Raw genomic sequence first — 18674 nt, forward strand, 5'->3', positions numbered from 1 at the left:
TTGCAGGAAGAAGTCCCTTGAGATTAAAGCTTAGACTGAATGTTCTGTTCTTTTAAGAAGGTATAGTTGAGCAGTACTTGTAAACCTGGAAATAATCAAGGCTTTGATGTCCATCTAATCATGTTGGATTATCTCTTGTGAATGTCACTAACCAGGTGTAGTGGAATTTAGCATGATTATTGTAGTCGTGGTGAGGGAAAAATCATTATATATGAAAATGACAGGTAGGAAAAAATAACAGACTTCAAAAGATTATTTTTCTTAAGAGTGCATCCTTCCTTTCATCTTTCCTTTTAAATTCTCTATTGCTCTTACTTGTGTAAGGCCCCTCCCCCCCCAGAAGTCTCACATTTTCATTTGTATCATCACTAAGCTGTTTGTTTGAATTATGAATCAGGCAGAAGCAATTCTTTGTTCTGAGTTGCAGCTGGGAAGTGAAGCATCCCTCCCTGCGAAGCCCTCCAGAATACCCAAATTGCTTTCTCCAAGTCTGTTCTGTATTGTCATAACTTTGAAAGTAGACTTTTCTAGGAAATCTTATCTGAAGGGAATATGAAGTTAATAAATCTTAATATATCTGGGAGCTGGGATTAACTTCTACTATGCAGATCACTTCAGAATCCATCTAGCAGGTTCCACTACTTAAATTTATCAAAGGAAGGTGTGATACAGAGAAAGAGATCACATTTGTTTTCTATACATGGGATACGATGGAAGAAAACTAATTAGGTGAAATAACTTTGATATTGTGTCTTAATCATATGGAAAGTTGTTGGGTTTTTTTTACAGCTATAATCAAGTAGATGTGAAAATATTTCCTGGACTTTCTGGATTATTTTGGTTTGAGGGGGTTTTTTTTGTTTTTTTTTTTTTAAGAGCCAACAAGAATGACTAGAGAAGGTAAAAATGTTTGGTAATGCACGTTTAGCACAGATTCCTAACCTATAGCTTAGTGAGATGTTAAGATGAGCACGAAAACTGATATAGTCTTGTTTTATTAAGATACAGGTTTTCTGTTCTTTTGTCTTTCTGTCTGACCTTATGATTTTTCCAAGGTTCAGTGATAAGTGGCTTATGTTACCCTGCAGCAATTAGTAGTGCAAGACTAATTTTTTATCAACCTGTTTCTGTGCTGGAGAGCTGGTGAGATTCTCTGATGTTATGCTTGGGTAATGATTCCTTTGACTCAGTTTTTCAAAATTATTTTAATCACCTGGCTATTGAGTCATCAGTGACTCATTACCAGAGTTTTTCATTTAAAAATGATTACAGTAGCTAAAGAGAAGGAAGTCTGGTATCGGATGTCATAAGCTGCATCTGGTTTATACTCAGTGATTCAGATTTTCACTCTGGTAGAATTTCTCCATGTACCAGTATTTCAGCAAGAAGCCTTTACAGTTAACTGTGGCTTTGTAAAAAAGTTTGTATTACTCCACTCTTTCAAGGTTTCTCTCTGAATTGTCTTCCTCTTTTAGAAGTTCTGATCTTTAGGACTTGAAAAAGCTCCTGAAATACTGAATGTCAACACATTCTTCTGTTTATAAAAATTTTACTTGATTAGGACATCTGGCAAATTTCAGAGTTGACAGATACTGCAAAGGGAAAATGACATGAGAACTTTTTAGTTTTAAATGTATGGGTTCCCTCCTGTATTAAATTTACAAGCACTTGCAATGTTGATGATTTTGGAAGCAGTCTTGCAAAACATTACAAAAGCAGGAAATAGAGATTGTAATATAGTGGGAGTAATTTTTATTTTTTTTTTTCCAAGCAGCCCTGCAGTAGGACAGATCAACATTTAGATATCTGGAATTATGTAAATAACTTTCGCACTGTTGAGCATTTAAAGCTAAACCTCTTCTATTTAAAGTGTGTTTTCATGATTACAAAGTCTTCAAATTCACTTTAAACTTCTCGGAGGGAGCAAAAATCAGAGCTCGTGCTTTTGCTTTCTTTAGTTGTGTTCCTGCTTTCTCAGCGATTTATGATTGGAAAAGAGCTTCCCAAGTAACACAAAGTTCAAAAAACAAAGCAGTCTTGTAGTAGTCCAGTAAGCAAAACTAAAGTGCTACTAAAGAGAAAAAATATGTGCATATTGCTTACTGGAAATCTTAATTTAAGTTCTGAGCCTTACTGGCTTTTTTTCCGAAGCAGTCTTTCTCTTGGGGCTTCATGTGGGTGAGAAACATATGTGTAACAAAAAAAAAGGGGGGAGAGCAATTAAGACCAAAATCATTTAACTTTTACAGATAGTCCTCTGTGAGATGAGAAGGATACAAGGGACAACCCTTCTTGTAGGGAGCTGCCTTTACACATCCTGATCTCGCTGTTGTGTAGTTGTGAGGGGACATTCAGGATGTGGCGTGGTATGAAGGGCATATGGTGCTGGGCACTGCTAGTAAGAGTGTCTGCTCATAGTAAGTGTGCTGGGTAAAGTCAAACCTGCTACTCTGTGCATGTGAACAATCTTTTTTTTATTCTTCCTGTATTTTAGAGCAGCTTTTCCCCTGGGTCTTGCCCCTTAAAGGAAACCACTGTATAGGAGGGGTTTCCAGTGTGCAAAATAGGTGGCTGGAAGGAGGAGGCAGTGGTAGGAATGTAGGCAGTGCAGCTTCAGGGAGGTCCCATGGGAGTCCAAGCAAAAAAGCTGTTTCTGGGGATGGGCAGTCATGCTTGGCCTGGGGCTTCTGCAAGTAGGACTTGCCCAGGTGAAATTGTTCAGTCCCACTCTTGTTAAAAGTGGGACTCGGGTAGAAATGGTTTGAGCGCGTTTTCTTATGAGTTATCCTTGAGTTACTGACTTATGCTCTGAGTTGCCATCTGCTCCTCCTTGGCAAGGGAACTATTGTGGTTTTATTTTTTGTATTCATATGGTATCTATGTTTAAACACAGTAGGTGTTGGACTTGCTTTGCTTTTCCCAGCCTTCTGAACTGCAGTTCTCAATGTTCAGAGAACACATAAGGTGTCCTCTTGATTCTAGTTGAGTGTTTGTTTGCCCAACTGACACAACAAAATGGCTAATTTCCAAGAACAACTACAGAAATTCTCTTAGCATAGCTTTAAACTGATTCTGTCTTCTGTATTAGGATTTTTTTCTTTGTCATGATTATATGGGCAGTTTCCAAAAGAAAGATGATTGATATAAGGCTGTTATATTTATTGTTCCTGCTATTTCTGATCCTTGGATTCCCTGGAGAGCCTATACAATTCATCTTTCTGCAGCAGCAAGGCTATGACGGATGAGGAGCTTAATTTTGTCCTACAATTTCATCAGATTTGAGAAAATTAAGCTTAAATGTTTTATTTCTTCCACTCCATTAATTATTTGGGAGAGGGAGGAGTAAGATTTAATTCAGTAACTGAATATTGCAATAATTCATGGTAATATAATGTAATTAGTGCCTACCTAGTTACAGCACAGTTCTTCAGCAGCACTGTAATTTCCTCGATTAGTAGCCCTGTATTTGTCTTCTGAAAGTGGTTGCTTATGGAATACATAATTAAGCATCTTCCTTGCTGCAAATAACCAGACCATATACTTGGAAGTTTCTATGTTTGTTGAGTTGTAGTTTTTACATCAACTGCTGTGCTGTGTTCTGTCAAGCTGCCAGGTTTTCTAGTAATTTGTGAAGAAGCAGGAGTTGAAACTTTTCTCACTTTGATGCTTTCTGTCCCTATAAACTTTGCTGGTACAAAAAAGTTTGTGTGATGTCCAATTAAATCAATTCCTAGATAACGGAACATGGAGATTTGTAAAAAAGAAACTTTAAATATTGTTTTACTTGATCTGGTTCCATCATTCATTATATCTCTTGCATTTGCCCCTTTTTTTTTTTTTTAACTTAAAGTAGGATGGGGAAATAATGCAATGTGCACACTAGCAATAAATTGCAGGTGACAACCAGTTCAAGGACTGGGTGTTCTCTGACCAGGCCTAATGGCTGGGCTTTGTTTATCTGAGCTGCCATTTAATGTGCCCAGTTTGTAACTTTACAGGATTTGTTCTTTTCTATGTTGACAACATAGAAAAAGCCTAAAATAGCTGTAGGCTTGGGTTAATTAGAAGCCATAAAACCTGAACTTTGCCCATTTCTAGAGTAAATAAGCTTCATCTGATAGCACAGTAGTACATTTATGTTGGCATAGTAGTTTCTTCACTTGTCTTCATCAAATAAATGGAAACATAAAAATAGTTCAGTTATTGGGCTTGCATAAGGTTTCTAAAAACTGACTAAGAGTTCCCAAAACATGAGTACATTGCTTTAAGCTGGTTACTCAAGGAACAGAGAATGTAGCAGAATTCAATGTTGAGGATCTGTTATGCTGCATTTTAGATTCCTTCCCAAGTGTCTTCAGTTAGCATGCTGTTGAGCACTTGTTTTCCAATTAATAATACCAGTGTTTGAGTCTTCAAATGTTACAGCTATTCCATTCCAGGTTTTATTTCAAGTAACATTGCTTTAATGTGCAGGTACTTTGCTTTGCTAATTCTTGGTTTGCTTCTAGACTGGCATGTGCAGCTGATACATTGAAATACACAACTTGTAATAGTGTGGTGAGTCTGAAAAGGCTTGAAGTTCATTAGATAACGTTATGGAAACTTCATGTCTCTCTAGTTATTGGGGTAATTACTGTTTTTTCTAATCTCTGCTCTCATAGAGGCAGCACTGTTGTGTGACTACAAGCTTTCTTAATGAGTGGGTCACAATGTGGCAATTTTTCTTTTGAATGCTGCAGGCTTTTTTTTTTTTTAAACAAAACAAAAACAAGAAAACCAACAAAATAAAACAAACAAACAAAAAAAAAACCACACAAAAAAACCCACCAAAAAAAAAAAAAAAAACAAAAAACCACCACACAACCCAAACAACAAAACAAACCTTCTCCTTGGTTTTGTTGTTTGGGGACAGGACTGTGAAGGTACAATACTGATTGCCCTGAAATCTCAGTCAAACATGAAGGGACTCAGCATGGCAGACTTCTGAAATACACAGTTAAATATTGATTCAACAAATAGTTGCAAATGTCGCAGTTTGATTTCAGAGACACAATAATGAATAATCAAGGCGCAGATTTTAATCATGGTAGAGACTAATGCATCCTGCTTAACATCCATAATTACAAAGCTGTATTGTATTTGCTCCAGTTGTATGTCCTGGTGTAACTGGAGTTAATCTCTGATTTTGAATTGTTTAGTCCCCTATCTGTAGGTGACCTGGAATAGGTTGGTATCCAGAAATGAAAATGAGGGGAACTCTGGGCTCTTAGAGCTGTGCAGTAAATTGGTTCTGAAAAAGGTCTTCTGATATTATTGGAGCTCCTCATTCATGGTTATAAGTTGTGCAGTACATTGTTAATAACTGATACCTGGTTTATAAGTAATGTTTTAAACAAGATTTAGAAAAATAGCTTAAAGCAACTGAAAGCTCAGATGTGAATCACAGGAGTATCTGAGTCAGTAGTTGGAAACATTGCTAAATCACATGGGTGTCTTGCAGGTATTTCTGCAACTGAATTCCTCTTGCTTCTCTACTGCTTGGATGCATGGGGGCTTGGTTATTTGGTTTGACAGTTGCCCAGAAATAATTCTGTATGAGCTCCTCAAAAGATGACCAAGCACTCCTTTTAATAGTGTGTGATGGTTCTTTTGAAACCTTTTTTTTTGCTGCTTTTTAAAACTACTGAGCTGCTTATAGATAACCCACAGATCTTAAAATTCTTAAGCACTGTTATAAACCTGGAAAATATTAACAGTTTTTCTGTCCTTTTTTCATACTCTATGACAGTGTTATCAATCCACCTGACTTCTAACTACATGGAAAACAACTATAATTTAATACATTATGATTTTAAGATCTGTTATATTCCAACACTTTTAAGAGATCTTTGTCTTACAACTATTTTAGTCCTCATACTACATCAATAACTTTTCGTCCCAGATGCTTGAGCTGAACAAGGAGCCTCCAAAAGTGTAGGAATTCACTCAAATGCAAGTTCATGGTGTGCGTGCTGCCTGTAATGCTGGCCAGGATTATATTTCAGTTGGCTTTGGGGTGTGCTGATATTTGCTTACAGGTAGCAGTTATAAAGAAGCTTATGTTCTGTAAATCAAAAATAAGATGTGTAACCAAAATTGAGCTGGACTAGCCTGAACTAAGTTCAGATCTTCTTTCCTGACTTAAAATATTTTCAGCAGGATGGTAAAGTCCTCTGTGGAAGATCTGGACAGCTAATGTGTCTCTAAGATCTGAAGAACTAATCTGTCCTCATTGAGGAAAGCCTGAGTTGCTGCAGAGGCTAGTAAGAAATTGTCTTTATTACTAAAAAAAACATTCTCAAATCTCTTTAACAGTTGAAAATTTGCCTAGTCTTTTCTTTCTTACTTAAAGTCATACAGAAGTAATTTCAAGGTAAGCTTATCACACCTTTATTCTAACTCTGAAAGTGACAGTGGTTTAAGCCACATGTATGTTGGTGGGAATAAAGTACTGTCCCTTACCTGATAAATGCTTCAAACTTCATGTTTTTTTGCTTTTTGCAAAGTCTTCATGCTTTATTAACCAGTTTCTTGCAATATGAGGTAGGCCTTTTAATCCAATCTGAATACTTTTAATACCTACCTGGAGTACTGTAGGCACATGCAGCTCCTGAGTCTGAAGAGGAGCTCCCTGTTCTGCTTCTCCTCTATTTGCAAGCATGTTTTATGAGCAGGAAGAAACGGTGGAAGTCCTTCTTTCTTGGCCTTTAATCTGTGTTTAATTTGTATTTAACCTGCTTATATTCAGTGATCTTGACTTCAAATTACTAGCTGCAGGCCATTGAACTTATTTTAGAATTGAAGATTGTTCAGAAGAAAGTAAGCCAGCAGGTCAAGAGACACATTTCTAATGTGAATTTGTAGAATAATGGATCCAGCAGTTAGTGCAGGCAAGGGAACTTGGAGTAATGATACCTGAATACTGTGACTCGTCTTAGTCCGTAAGTGGAGGTCTTGACTGAACTCAGTTTCATGTTTTGGATGAACTTATTTTAATTCTAATGTTGCTGAAAGCAAAAAACAAATTTATTAGGAATGTGATATTAAAGACAGGTTTTTCTTAAACAAGACAGTTTTTATTTCTTGTTCAATAAAATCACAGTATAAAGCCAATTTGAAGGGAGTTTCATTTATTCAGACTAGTAAGTTTTTTTCCTAGGTAGGGGTTGACCACATACAGAAGAACAGTGATACCTAGCAATATACAAGTGATATACGCTTTCTCCATTTGCTCTGTGTTGATTAAAAAGACAAGCATTGGAGTCTTTTCTTGTTCATAATTTATAACTTTAACTGACAGTTTCTAGAATATTGTATAAACTCTTGAATTACTAAGGTAAGGCTTCTGTAAAAGTCTGTCTCAGAGAATTGTCTCTAGTGTCCGCTTACCTTTCTGTCTTCGGTTTTTTGTTTGCCCCTGGTCTCTTAGGGATGCCTGTGAGTGGAACGTATGTAAGAGGTTTCTTTAGGCAGGACAGAAGGGAGCTACCTTTCCAGGCTGAGACGCAGCGGCACTTGAAGAGCTGCTAGGTGCTTCTGCATAGACTATTCAAATGTACGCTCCTGCGAGCAGTCTGATCCAGTGTTATAGAGGGATTAAAGCAAAGAGGCTTTTTGGTCAAATTATAGCCCCAGATGTTGCAGTTGCTGCAGTGAAAATCTCTCTCTGTGTAAACAATAGGCACTGTTGGAAGAAAGATGGTGTCCTCTGTGCTCTGAGCTGGAGGGCTCCTGCCTGTGTTTCTACAGCACTTTTCTTACTGCTCTTCTGCACTCTTGGGGCTTGTCTACCCCATGTAATTTCTGAAGTTCCAGTGACACAATGAAGACAGCAAGGGGTTTAATGCTCACTCTTCAGCTAGTATTAAGTTAGATGTCCTACAGTTTTTTTCAGTGGTAAACTACCTCAAAAACAATATTAGACAGTGATCACAGGGCAAGTTGTTGTGAAAGATCATCCAGTGTGGAACAGAAAATGCAAAAATAATCTCAAGTTAATTGCCTTTTGTTTGCAGAGTATTACCACTTTTTAGATGAAATGCTTAGTTTTGCTGTTCCGGATGTTATACAAAGATATCCCCACTTTCTGAACTCATTTGTTTGCAGCTAGGCTTTTGTCATTTTTCTTTTTGCTTCCTCAGTTTCTCTTCTCCTGGGATCCCAGCCTGTATCCTAGGTATGCTATTCCTATTTTGTCATCTTAGAACTGCCCTTTAGAGTTAATATTTTGTCTTTAAGAATAATATTGGTGAGAAAAGCAATCTGAAAAAAAACAACCAAACAAACACCAAAAACTTCACCCCAAAACCAAATCCTCATCCAAAAAACTTGTAGTAGAGAAGGAATAAAACAAAGTCTGCAAAGACAGAATGCATTTTACTGCTCTGTGCTTGCAGGTGTGATCAGGATATTGCTTATCAGTGTTTCACAAGCAGCTGGTTTCAAAGGCTTATACTTACGAGATCTACTGAAGAATATTTGTACTAACTGATGCAGTTTTTGTAGTGAACCTTTCTGAAGTTTATTCATAACAGAAATGTTATTAGAGTTATGTGAGGTGACTAAGAGCCCTTTGTTCATTCCAGCTAAAAGCTTGAGCTGCTGTCCTAGAAGAAAAGTTCCAAGTCTGCTTACTGTCAAGGCTATTTAAAATTTAAGGACTTGACCTGTGAAGAAGAGTCCTAGCTCAAAAAAAAAAAAAAAAAGAAAAAAGTTATCAAATCACTTTTTTTTTTAAAAGACATTTTATCAGCTTTCCCAAGTTATGGTTTCTACTTCTCTAATGGGAAGCAGGTTTCTTTGAAAAGACTTATCTGCCCCATTTAACTTTCAAAACATATGGAATACGATCCTCTTTTTGTGACTCTGGGAACTGCTGCCACCAACAGTAGGACAGGAAACTCGAAGCAACGCATGAACCTGGAAGGTGTTGCCATCCTTGCTACTGTGATACAGCAGTTTTATTTCTGAGACAGTGGCACCAAGCAAATTGACCTTGTGAATCCCTGTCCTTTGAAAAAGAGCACTTCTGGATGGCTGAAGCACTGTACTGCTGAAGTGCTAGCTACTAAAAGGGAAGGCATGCATTTATTATGGGAATGTCATGCTATGAATCTTTTGTGGGTATTTCCTTTGTGCTGTCTGCCACTACCAGCTGTCCAAGAGAAGCTGTTGTGGTGCAAGGTCAGGAAACTTTAATACATGGCTGAAACAGATGAATCTGAGGCATAACACAAGAGCTTGTTCTAATACAATGAAGCCCTTTCCATAGGGAAAATGTTTTAAAGGTGTGTCCAGTTTATGGGTGACTTCTCCGTTTTTAGTGCTATAAATCATACTTTCATTGTAATGCAGCAGTTCTGCATCAGAAAGTCCAGCATTACAGAAACATTTTACTTCAGAAGAATGAACTGTAACAAAGAACAGTAATCACTCTGTGAGGGTCATTAATCATTTTTATCAAGAGATGTTTAGACAGGGAAGCTATTATAAAAGCTGCCATGAGCATAACTGATGTGTATTAGCTGTTGGTCTGTATGCTCATGGATAGTGAGGCATGCACCGTGGTTTTCACTGTCCTGCTTCTCTCTGAAAGAGAGAGTCTGCTGCAGGTGAACTGTAATGCAGGCACGTGCGTGTCTGTGTACATCAGGATTGTCAGACCTGGGGTAAGTTGTTCTTCTGTCTGAGCATAGCATCTCTTGAATGAAACATCTTAGAGAAGGCAGAAAGATTCTTCTTATAAGAAATAGGTGCTTGTGTTGCTTTATTGCCTCTTTCAAGAGTCTGGGGGAAATACAGAAGAGCCAGTACCTCAGGTTGTCTGTGGAGATCTTGGATATTCTTCTAGTAACTTAGTGTAGTGATAATGCAATTTTTCATTGTAGTTTTATTTAATGACTTACACTAGTCAACTTCCTTCTGACTTAATGTATGCAAAGAGTCTTGACATAGTGACAGTTATAATTGCATAGTCTTGTTTGCTTGCAGAAATAAATTGGCAAATGGTCTTGGTTATTTTTTTCTTTTGGTTTTTAGTATTTTGGGAAGAAATGGGGAGGTACTTGGTTCAGACAGAAGTAAGTCATGGAGGAAAGCTAAATCTCCTCTGGGTCTGCAGAGGAGTAATAATCTAGGTACTGTTTTTCAGTGTGAAGCATCTTGTGTTTTAATATGTTTAGACATGATTACTATTACCATTCTAAAAATATAGTATTAGTGGTTGATTGCAATGCTTAGAATTTCGAGGAGTTGAGAGGCTTTACACTGTAAATCAGTAAATCTGTACATTGCAGAACTGCAGTCCAGGTGTGTGACTAGAGCTGGTAGAACAAGCTCCAAAGAGTGGTGGTGTAACACTGAGAATTACTGCTTTCCTTAGTATTTTCTTATTACTACTATCTAAATGTCTGTGCCTGTCCTGCTGAAAAGCTCATTTTCCTGTAACGAGGAATGCTTATTGGTTTCTCCCTGGCGTCAACTTGGCGAGAACTGCAGCTCCTTCTCATTCCAGAGAAACTGCAGTTTGCTGCAGAGATGCTGTGGATCAGGGAGCCCTTTCCTCCTTGGCATGCTTTGTGCTGGGGTTCTGCTGAATCTGTGCTGGCTGTCTCTGACAGGAGGAAGCATGAGGTGAATGTCAGGATGTGCTACCAACTCCTGGTGCAGGTGTAGGAAGCACTGCTGCCTGCTAAGCAAAGGGAGGCAGTAGGTGTACATACAATGACTAGGTCTGCTTTCTGGTCAGTGAAATCTATTCAAACTTTTTCAGATGGCAGTCCTTTTTCTCAAAGGATCTGACAAAGCAACTTCAGAATCCAGAACCAGTTGTATCTTAGTGCATGCGGTAGATGGAGAGGAAGTAAATGCAACCAGTAAAATAAACTTATTTTCTTATAACTAATTCATTGGTGATTCTTACTTGTTTTGTAGATTTGCAGTATTCTGTAAGTGAAGCGATGACCTTTATTCCACTAATGAAATGTTGAATTTCTGAAGTTCCTGTAGTTATGGAATAATCCATCCCTTATGAAGCACAACAGTTAATGTAACAAGTTTACATTGGTGCTTTTTTTATTATTAATTTAAAACCTGTGTTTTGAAGTAGTTGCCTTTGTGGCATTTATTCTGTGATCTTCGGGATTTGTCAGAAATTCCCATTTAATAGATATTCAAAATGACCATAAACATGACTTAATCTTTGATGCACATATTGTGGTGTCCAGGAGCCGAAATCCTTTTCCTGAGAAATGCTTTCTGCTCTCCGTGCCCATGTGCTATTTTGCATAAGTGGGAAAGATCTGTCTCTAAGCTGTAACTAATACTTGGATGAAATGTAAGTGGCTAGTGAATAGGAAAAAGTTTATTGCAAAACCAAACCATTTTCCTTTTTGTAGTATTTTGCAAATGATTGTCAAAAATGTAAATATGGTTGGGACTGATGCCTCTGTCCAAGGAAAGGCTAGAAGGTTTTCCATTGTTAACAACACACTTAATAAGTTGAGGTTTTTAGTATTGCAAATATTTTTTTTTTATTTTCCAAGTAAGTTAGTAAGGCAAAAATTCTTAGGTTTGTAATATTTTTCCCCTCTTCTACTTTTGAAAAAGGCATCTGGAGCAGGTGAATAGACACACTTTGGCACCATGATATTATTAAATTTTATATGTCTCTCTTGGTCTTTGCTTCCCTACAAATTGAATACTTTCAGATTTTTCTGAGTAACTTTATTTCCCTGCTACATTTGGAGAACCTGGTATTTGTGTCTGTTCTTTTATGAGACACAAGTATATCTTACCTTTCCAGTCTAGTCACTACTGTGGGATGTTTTCCTGAAGGCTGGTAAAATCTGCCCTTGTCCTGGTTAACTCTCATTCTGTAAGTAAGCTCTTGCTTTTAATACTGTGGTCTGCTACTTGAAGAAGGCTAAGAAGGCTCCCTGGTTAAGACAGCTGCTTTCCCTAGCATTGAGATAGTTGACATATGAGCATTGTTAAAATCACTTGCAGGAACTGGTTAAATATTGATAACCTATTGTAAAAAGCACATGCTCAACACCTTCATCCACTGCTGTTGAGGAGAGAGGCCTGGAGGGTGGTACTCTTTACACACCTCCTTAAAATATTGTGTTTCTAAAGTTTTACTGCTTCAGTTCGCTTCTTAAGGGAAATAAGGCAGGTTTTTTGTGGTGTGTGGTTTGTTGGTTTGTTTTTTTTATATTTGTGTGGAGGCCTGATATTCTGCTGGAAGGAAAGCACTTAGTGTTATTATTGAAAACTCTTTTCTCCTCTTCATCTTGGTTTTACATGGCATAATCAGAAAGTGCAGAAAGCCTCAGTTCTAAGGGAAAAACTTTCATGCCAAGGAAGCATTCAGAGTGCTTGGGATTTTTCTGCCATGTTGTGCTTCTAGAAGTGGAGAGGACCAAGTGCTTGATTTGTTGTGCACATCATTCAGTATTAGCCTTGCCAGCTGAACTACAACTCAGCATTTTTTTTCTCTGCTTTGTTTACACTGAAGTAAAGTATCTTTTGACTAGCCAGAAGTATTTCCACATGATACTTATGAAATGAAAATGTGGAAAGTTAAGTTTTTTCTGGTTTTATGTCTGAAGAAGGGATCATAACTTTCAGTTTTGAGACAGGCAAGGCTTGATTATGAATGTCTGTCCTCTGGTATTTTTTTTCCTATCACATAACATGCTTTCAACAGAAATAAGTATTTTACTTGATCTTTATGGAAGCAACAATTAAGTCTGGGGTTTGTTTTCTTTCCCCTGGCCTACAAGCAGAAGGACCTCATTGCTATACACAGTGTCTAGTGTTATTAGTTACACCATTATAAAATTATTTTTCTTGGATTTAGGTTTTTAATCTGCAGAAACAAATCCTACTTCTGTATGAGCTGAGTTACCTAAAGCATGTCTTACTGGTGAAGATGAGACTATATCTTTGCCTCTTTCAGGATGTGCTAGAGAAGTTTGTGGTTCCTGATACAAACTTTGTGCTGCTCTTAATCCTTTATGAGTTGGAGAAATAAGGGCTATGATGTGATCTTATCTTGAGTATTGATATTCTTGGTATAACTGTCAGTACTGGCTGTTAAAGTATGTATTTTGTCTCTTTTCCTGACCTTTAGTCTAGCCTTCTCTTTGATACTTCAGCAGTCGCATTAATCAGATAAAATAATGTATTAGTCCTTTCTGGGGCACCTGGCTAATATAAAGACTTGAGGTGTGCATAATAAGGCTTATATTTAAGTTCTACTACCATGCTGATCTTTCTTTAAGGGAAAGAGAAGGATAGATAAAGGGATTATTGTGGTCAGATTTAAAGTTATCTAATATATTGCTCGAAATGGAAAGCTAAAATTTCTATTCTAGACCTTCCTCTTAAGAGTCTAGAGGAAATACACATGGTTTCTCTCTGCATCCTTTTCAACAGTTTGAGAGAAAATAGTCCCCTTGTAGTTTCTGAGAGCGTTCTCTACTTTTAGATCAGAAAATAATTTAATAGAAGACAATGAAAAGATGTTTGGGAATACAGTTCTTAGGCCATGTCACAATTCTTTGTATAAAGAAGTAGAACTAGTCTTTAAATGTTAAGACAACTTTGTCAGTTTGTCAAACATAATGTTTCTCCATGTAGCATAGTAGCAGAGTCAGTACACAGCAAAGCCTTTGTGTGTCTAAACTCTTAAAAATTGGGTTGGTTTTGTTTTTCCTTGCCTTCCCGTGCCAATATATAACAAGCCTACTCTTACTGTGTGTTTGTGTAGTTCCTTCTGTATACAAAGAGTCTTAAAGCATAATTTCACATGTTGCAGCAGTGGTTACTTACATCTGCAATGACTTGTTTTTCTTTTTCTGGATTGGCTGCTCTGTGAAACGGTTCCCTTTACCCAAATTGGAGTTGGAATCCTTTCCTTCTTCCCCTGGAAGAAGTTGTACAGTCAGTCAATAGCTGGTCTTAAACTGTGAATCCTCCTGGAAAATAATCCTAATATCTAAAAAGCTCTGCAAGAGTTTTTTTTCATCTTTTAAAGTTTGTGTTAGTGTTCAGTTTGGAATTCAAATATAGGAAGTGTTAGCTTCCTACATGCTGAGTTGCTTTTTGTACAGCCAGCCTTAACCAACTTACTATTTCTGCTAGTTAAGAATAAGTTGTGCTGATACTTCCTTCATTAAATCTTCTGAATAAGCTGGAAAGCTCACTGCAATTTTATTTTTTTTTCCACATGCAGGCTCGTGTTATGTATGATTTTGCTGCTGAGCCTGGAAACAATGAGCTGACTGTCAGTGAAGGGGAGATCATTGTAATTACGAACCCGGTAAGAAAACAGATGGAATCAAGGCTTTTGTGCACTCTCCTGACCTACTTCTAGCAGATGGAAGAAAAAAGGTGCTAGGTGACATCTGAAAGCCATGGCTACCTTCCCCTGAAGAATTAGTGAACAAACTAAACACAAAGAATTTTCTAATAGCTTTGTGGAAACAAATGCAATGAGCAGTTTTGGATGACAGAGGCCCTCTCAGATTGTGCCTACACACTAAAGAATTTACTCAGCTTTATTTTTCTCTAAACAGAGCTCAGTGCCAAGGCAGAGGAAGGAGCTATAGATGGTGATACCATCTACGTCTGAATGTGTTGCATTTAAATCTGATGTGCCAGCTCCGTTCTCAATTTAGAGTTCCTTAATCAGTGACTTCAGCAGTCCAAGTTTGTTCAAAGAACGTGTTATAAAATTTTGTTTCCAAATGTTTGTGTCCTTTTATAATTAAATCAATATGGACAAGATACAGGGAGTGGTGAAAATTTTATGGTAATAATATCAGGGAGTTCTTAAGTTAATGGTACTTCTGAGCACTGACATTTGATTTGTGTGTACAATTTTTATTTGAGTGTGCTTTTATTATCCTGTAAAATTCTTACCCTTGGTAACAAGGTGTAAGTATTAGTTGATTCTGCTTTTGATTTTTGTGTAGTGATATGGCTTCGTGCGTAGACTTTGCTTTTAAAAATGCATACAAACAAAAAATGCCAGGTTTTATTTATCTGGTTGTATAGGAAACAAGGGCTCTGCAGAATGAACTAATTATTTGAAGAGCCTAGTAATTAATAAACCTGATAATTTTTAGTTCCACTGACCCTAAATATTCAAAGCCAATATTTAATAGAACTGGCACCCTCTTAGATTGAACACTTTGCTGTAGCAGAGGTAACATTCTAAATGAGTTCAGGAGTTTAATGCTGTTTCACAAAAGTGGGACTAAATAAATAATTTACCACTTTTAAGCTGGTTCTTGCCAAACAAGACATCTGTGTGTTAAGGCAATATGCTTAAATTCAAGTGAAACTTTATTTTATATTGTCTGTAATTAAGCTGTGGATAAATTGCCACAAAGGCTCTTGATCATTTATGATAAGTTCACACAATGCCAGCATAAGTCTTGAAAGTCCATTCATGATTACTCTTAAGTGCGGTGGTGCAAACTTAGACAACCTGGAATTCAATAGTTGCTGTCTAGCATTATGTAGTTCCAATTTTCAGGGGTGAGTTAGTTTGACATTTAGTTGTGTTCAAGGAATGACTTGATTAAAACCAGAACTGGCTCATTCCAGATAATGTCCTAGAATTGACTTTGCTTAACTGCAAAGGTCTGCAGAAGTTTCTTGGTATACATAGAATGTGTTTTTAAAAAAACAATAACAGGATGCCCCACTGAGATCAAAACTGAACTGTGTTTTTTGTTTCCCAACCAGTAGCATGAGACCTGCCTCTGAAATGAAATGTAAAACAGAAGGAGTGTCTCCAGATCTTTCATGTGCCTTTCTTAATCTTGAGACTATCCTTTGTATTCTTGTGGCTTATAGCTCCCACTCATCACACATCTCTGCACCTTCAATAAGTGAAGCAGAGATTTTACAGATATTACCAATAAAGTAATCCTTCAGTCTTGTTTCTTTATAATCTGTTGATTAAAAATGAATTATTTGGAATTGGCATACTAATAGCTGTGCTTTGATGCAGTCCAGATAATTGAGTGTAGTTTCATAAATGATCAAAAGTACTGAAAATCAAACTTTCCTCCACCCCCACCCCGTGCTTGTTAAATTTGAAGTCCACAATTGCTGTGTGAAACAAGCACAGTCTGTTCTGTTTAAATGAGTAGCCACTGTGTCAGCAGATTTAAGCAAGTTTCTTCGTGGTGATATATTCATAACTGTATTTCAAACATTGCATTTGACAGCAAGACAGTACTTCCTCCTGAGCTGTTTAAAGCATGTTGTGGGCTCCATCTAGCAAAACTGTTTCTATATTATTACTTTTAGGATGTTGGTGGAGGCTGGTTAGAAGGAAAAAACAGCCAAGGCGAGAGGGGACTAGTTCCAACAGATTACGTTGAGGTAAGTGACCATCCTCTGGCTGATGAGACTGTAATGCTCAAACATAAAACTTCCAGTGTTAATTCTTAGAATACATGATCTTACTCTAGCAACTGTAACTGGCTTGGGAGACCAGTGCAAATGTGCCATACAAAACTACTCTGCTTCTTAGTGCTTTCCCAGAAGATGCAGCAGGAGATTGTCTATACTAAATACTGGTGATCTGCAGCACATGAGCTATTTTGAGTCTGCTTCTGGTTTTGAGGGTCTCATGATCCAATAATTGTTTTCTTGTCTGAAGGCACAGAAGTTAAATGAGTAGTGCAAGTTTACACTGGTGTTGCAGAGGTTGATAAACCACATGATCACATATCTCTGGAATGGAGCTCCATTTCTGGGGCTCAGGATATAGAATCCCAAAACCAGAGGCTTCTCAGCTCATCTTCCTGATGGTTTTTCCTGTCTCTTCAGTTTGTGTTGATCTGCTCTTTGTTTAAAGACTGGTGGTAGCAGGGTGGGGATTGAATAGGCATCTCAATGCAGACTGGCATCTAGTTCACTCTTGGAGGCCCCAGTGTCTGTATGTCTGCAGGTTGTCAGCTGGGTGAAGACTCGTTCTGTAATTCCTTCAGCCTCCTCTTAAAACATTACTCCCTTCCTTCACCAGTGCTGTTTTTATTAAAAAAATCTAAATATCAAAACTTTGGGTGGACGTGGGGGACAGGTGGTTATTTGTATAGCCTTGGTTTTTGTCTTCAGTTGCCTAGTTCATGGTCTAGCAGCTTTTGGCTCTCCAGAATTGCTGTCCCAAACTGATTCTCTGAGTACTGAGTTCCAAGTTTTCAAGCAGTAATGTTAACAACCTTGTTAATCCCCAAAGAATTTGTAGTTAGGTGTCTACTGCCACAACTGTCTTGCATGTTACACTGTGATAAAGCAAACCAGTTCCCTCTGTTGTCAAAGTAAATTCTCCAGATTCTTACATCAGCTTCTTGTAAAAGATATTACTCCATTTGAATTAAAAAGAAGGTATATGCAGCTATCTTAACATCTAGTGACATGAATGTTAGGATGATTATATATGATAAACAGCATACTTTGATTAATGGAAGTATGAAAAGTGTTTTGCAACTTTTTCCATTTCAGATTATAACTGAAGATGGAACTAGCTGTGGGAACTCATTAGCTGACCAAGCCTTCTTTGATTCTCTTTCTTCAAATACAGCTCAGACCACCACTGCTGCAAAAAGCAGTGATCAGGTATGTCTCTAGGCTTTTCAGGCACAGTTGGAGCATGGCAGGTTCTGTAGACATAACTGCTTGCATTGTTCAGTTGCACTGCATCATATTCGTGAAACCTTATAAAGATACTAGTTAAAGTAGTTTGTGTTTTCATTAGGAAACACTTCTGTGGAATATTAATGATATGGATGCCTGTTCAGCTACTGTCCCTGCTGGAAAAACTAATAATCTAACACTTTCAAAATGGAGCATTTTTATTTTTTCCAGCCTGCAGTCATATAAGCCCGTGACTACCTCAATCTCTGTTTGTACCTCAGTTCTTTATAAATGCACTTTTATCAAATTTGCTTTATTTTCAAGTCACTTGTGTTAGTATACTAACCTTTTTAAGGAACTATAACTTTTAAAAAAATGTCTGTTACAATTGGGTGGTCCATGCATCCTCAACCAGAGTGAATGGATATATTTCTTTTACAGAATTTGAGTAAGAGTTGTTTCTTTGAAAAAGATGAAGCAAGTTCATGTGTTGTCCTAGTCAATTAGAGAAGTGGCTGACTTCGTTTTTGATGGAAGAATGTTTTTCTTTTTTTCTTTTCCCCCCACCCTACCTTAATTGCTTTTTGTCTGGTGTGTCAGATCATTAAGCGGGCAGTATTTGGTCTCAGATTAGGTATCTGAAGGTGTACATTACCTTAAATGCAGGCTGTACATTATGGACTACAGACAGCTGCATGTCCCACATACAGGAACAGTTACACATTTCAAAGTTCACGGGTCAACAGAAGAAAAATCTGCTTTTCCCAACAGCAGCATGCAAAGGTCTCACGTGTTGAAAAGTAAATGCTTTACTTATGGTAGCAGCTGGGGGGACACACCTGGTTTGTGGATCAGTTAATATAAGTTACTAGTGTTCTGAATTGTAACTTACAACACAGGACTTTGACATGAAGTGAGATCTCTTGAAAATTGTACATGGAGCGTTTTTGTATTACAGTGAATGTAACAGTTCA

At 37.5% G+C, this 18674-nt stretch overlaps 1 protein-coding gene across 3 annotated transcripts in view; it reads left to right on the plus strand.

Annotated features, from left to right (window-relative positions):
• Nucleotides 1-18674, plus strand: part of LOC127383389 (sorting nexin-9-like) — a 625662-nt gene that overhangs the window by 573311 nt on the left and 33677 nt on the right. For all 3 annotated transcript variants that reach the window (XM_051616256.1, XM_051616257.1, XM_051616258.1), the window contains 3 exons: nucleotides 14279-14365; nucleotides 16369-16443; nucleotides 17569-17682. In XM_051616256.1, the coding sequence (XP_051472216.1) occupies nucleotides 14279-14365; nucleotides 16369-16443; nucleotides 17569-17682 (276 nt within the window). The remainder of the gene's footprint in view (nucleotides 1-14278; nucleotides 14366-16368; nucleotides 16444-17568; nucleotides 17683-18674) is intronic.

This window comes from Apus apus, chromosome 3 (genome assembly GCF_020740795.1).
Source record: "Apus apus isolate bApuApu2 chromosome 3, bApuApu2.pri.cur, whole genome shotgun sequence".
Taxonomy (NCBI): Eukaryota; Metazoa; Chordata; class Aves; order Apodiformes; family Apodidae; genus Apus; species Apus apus.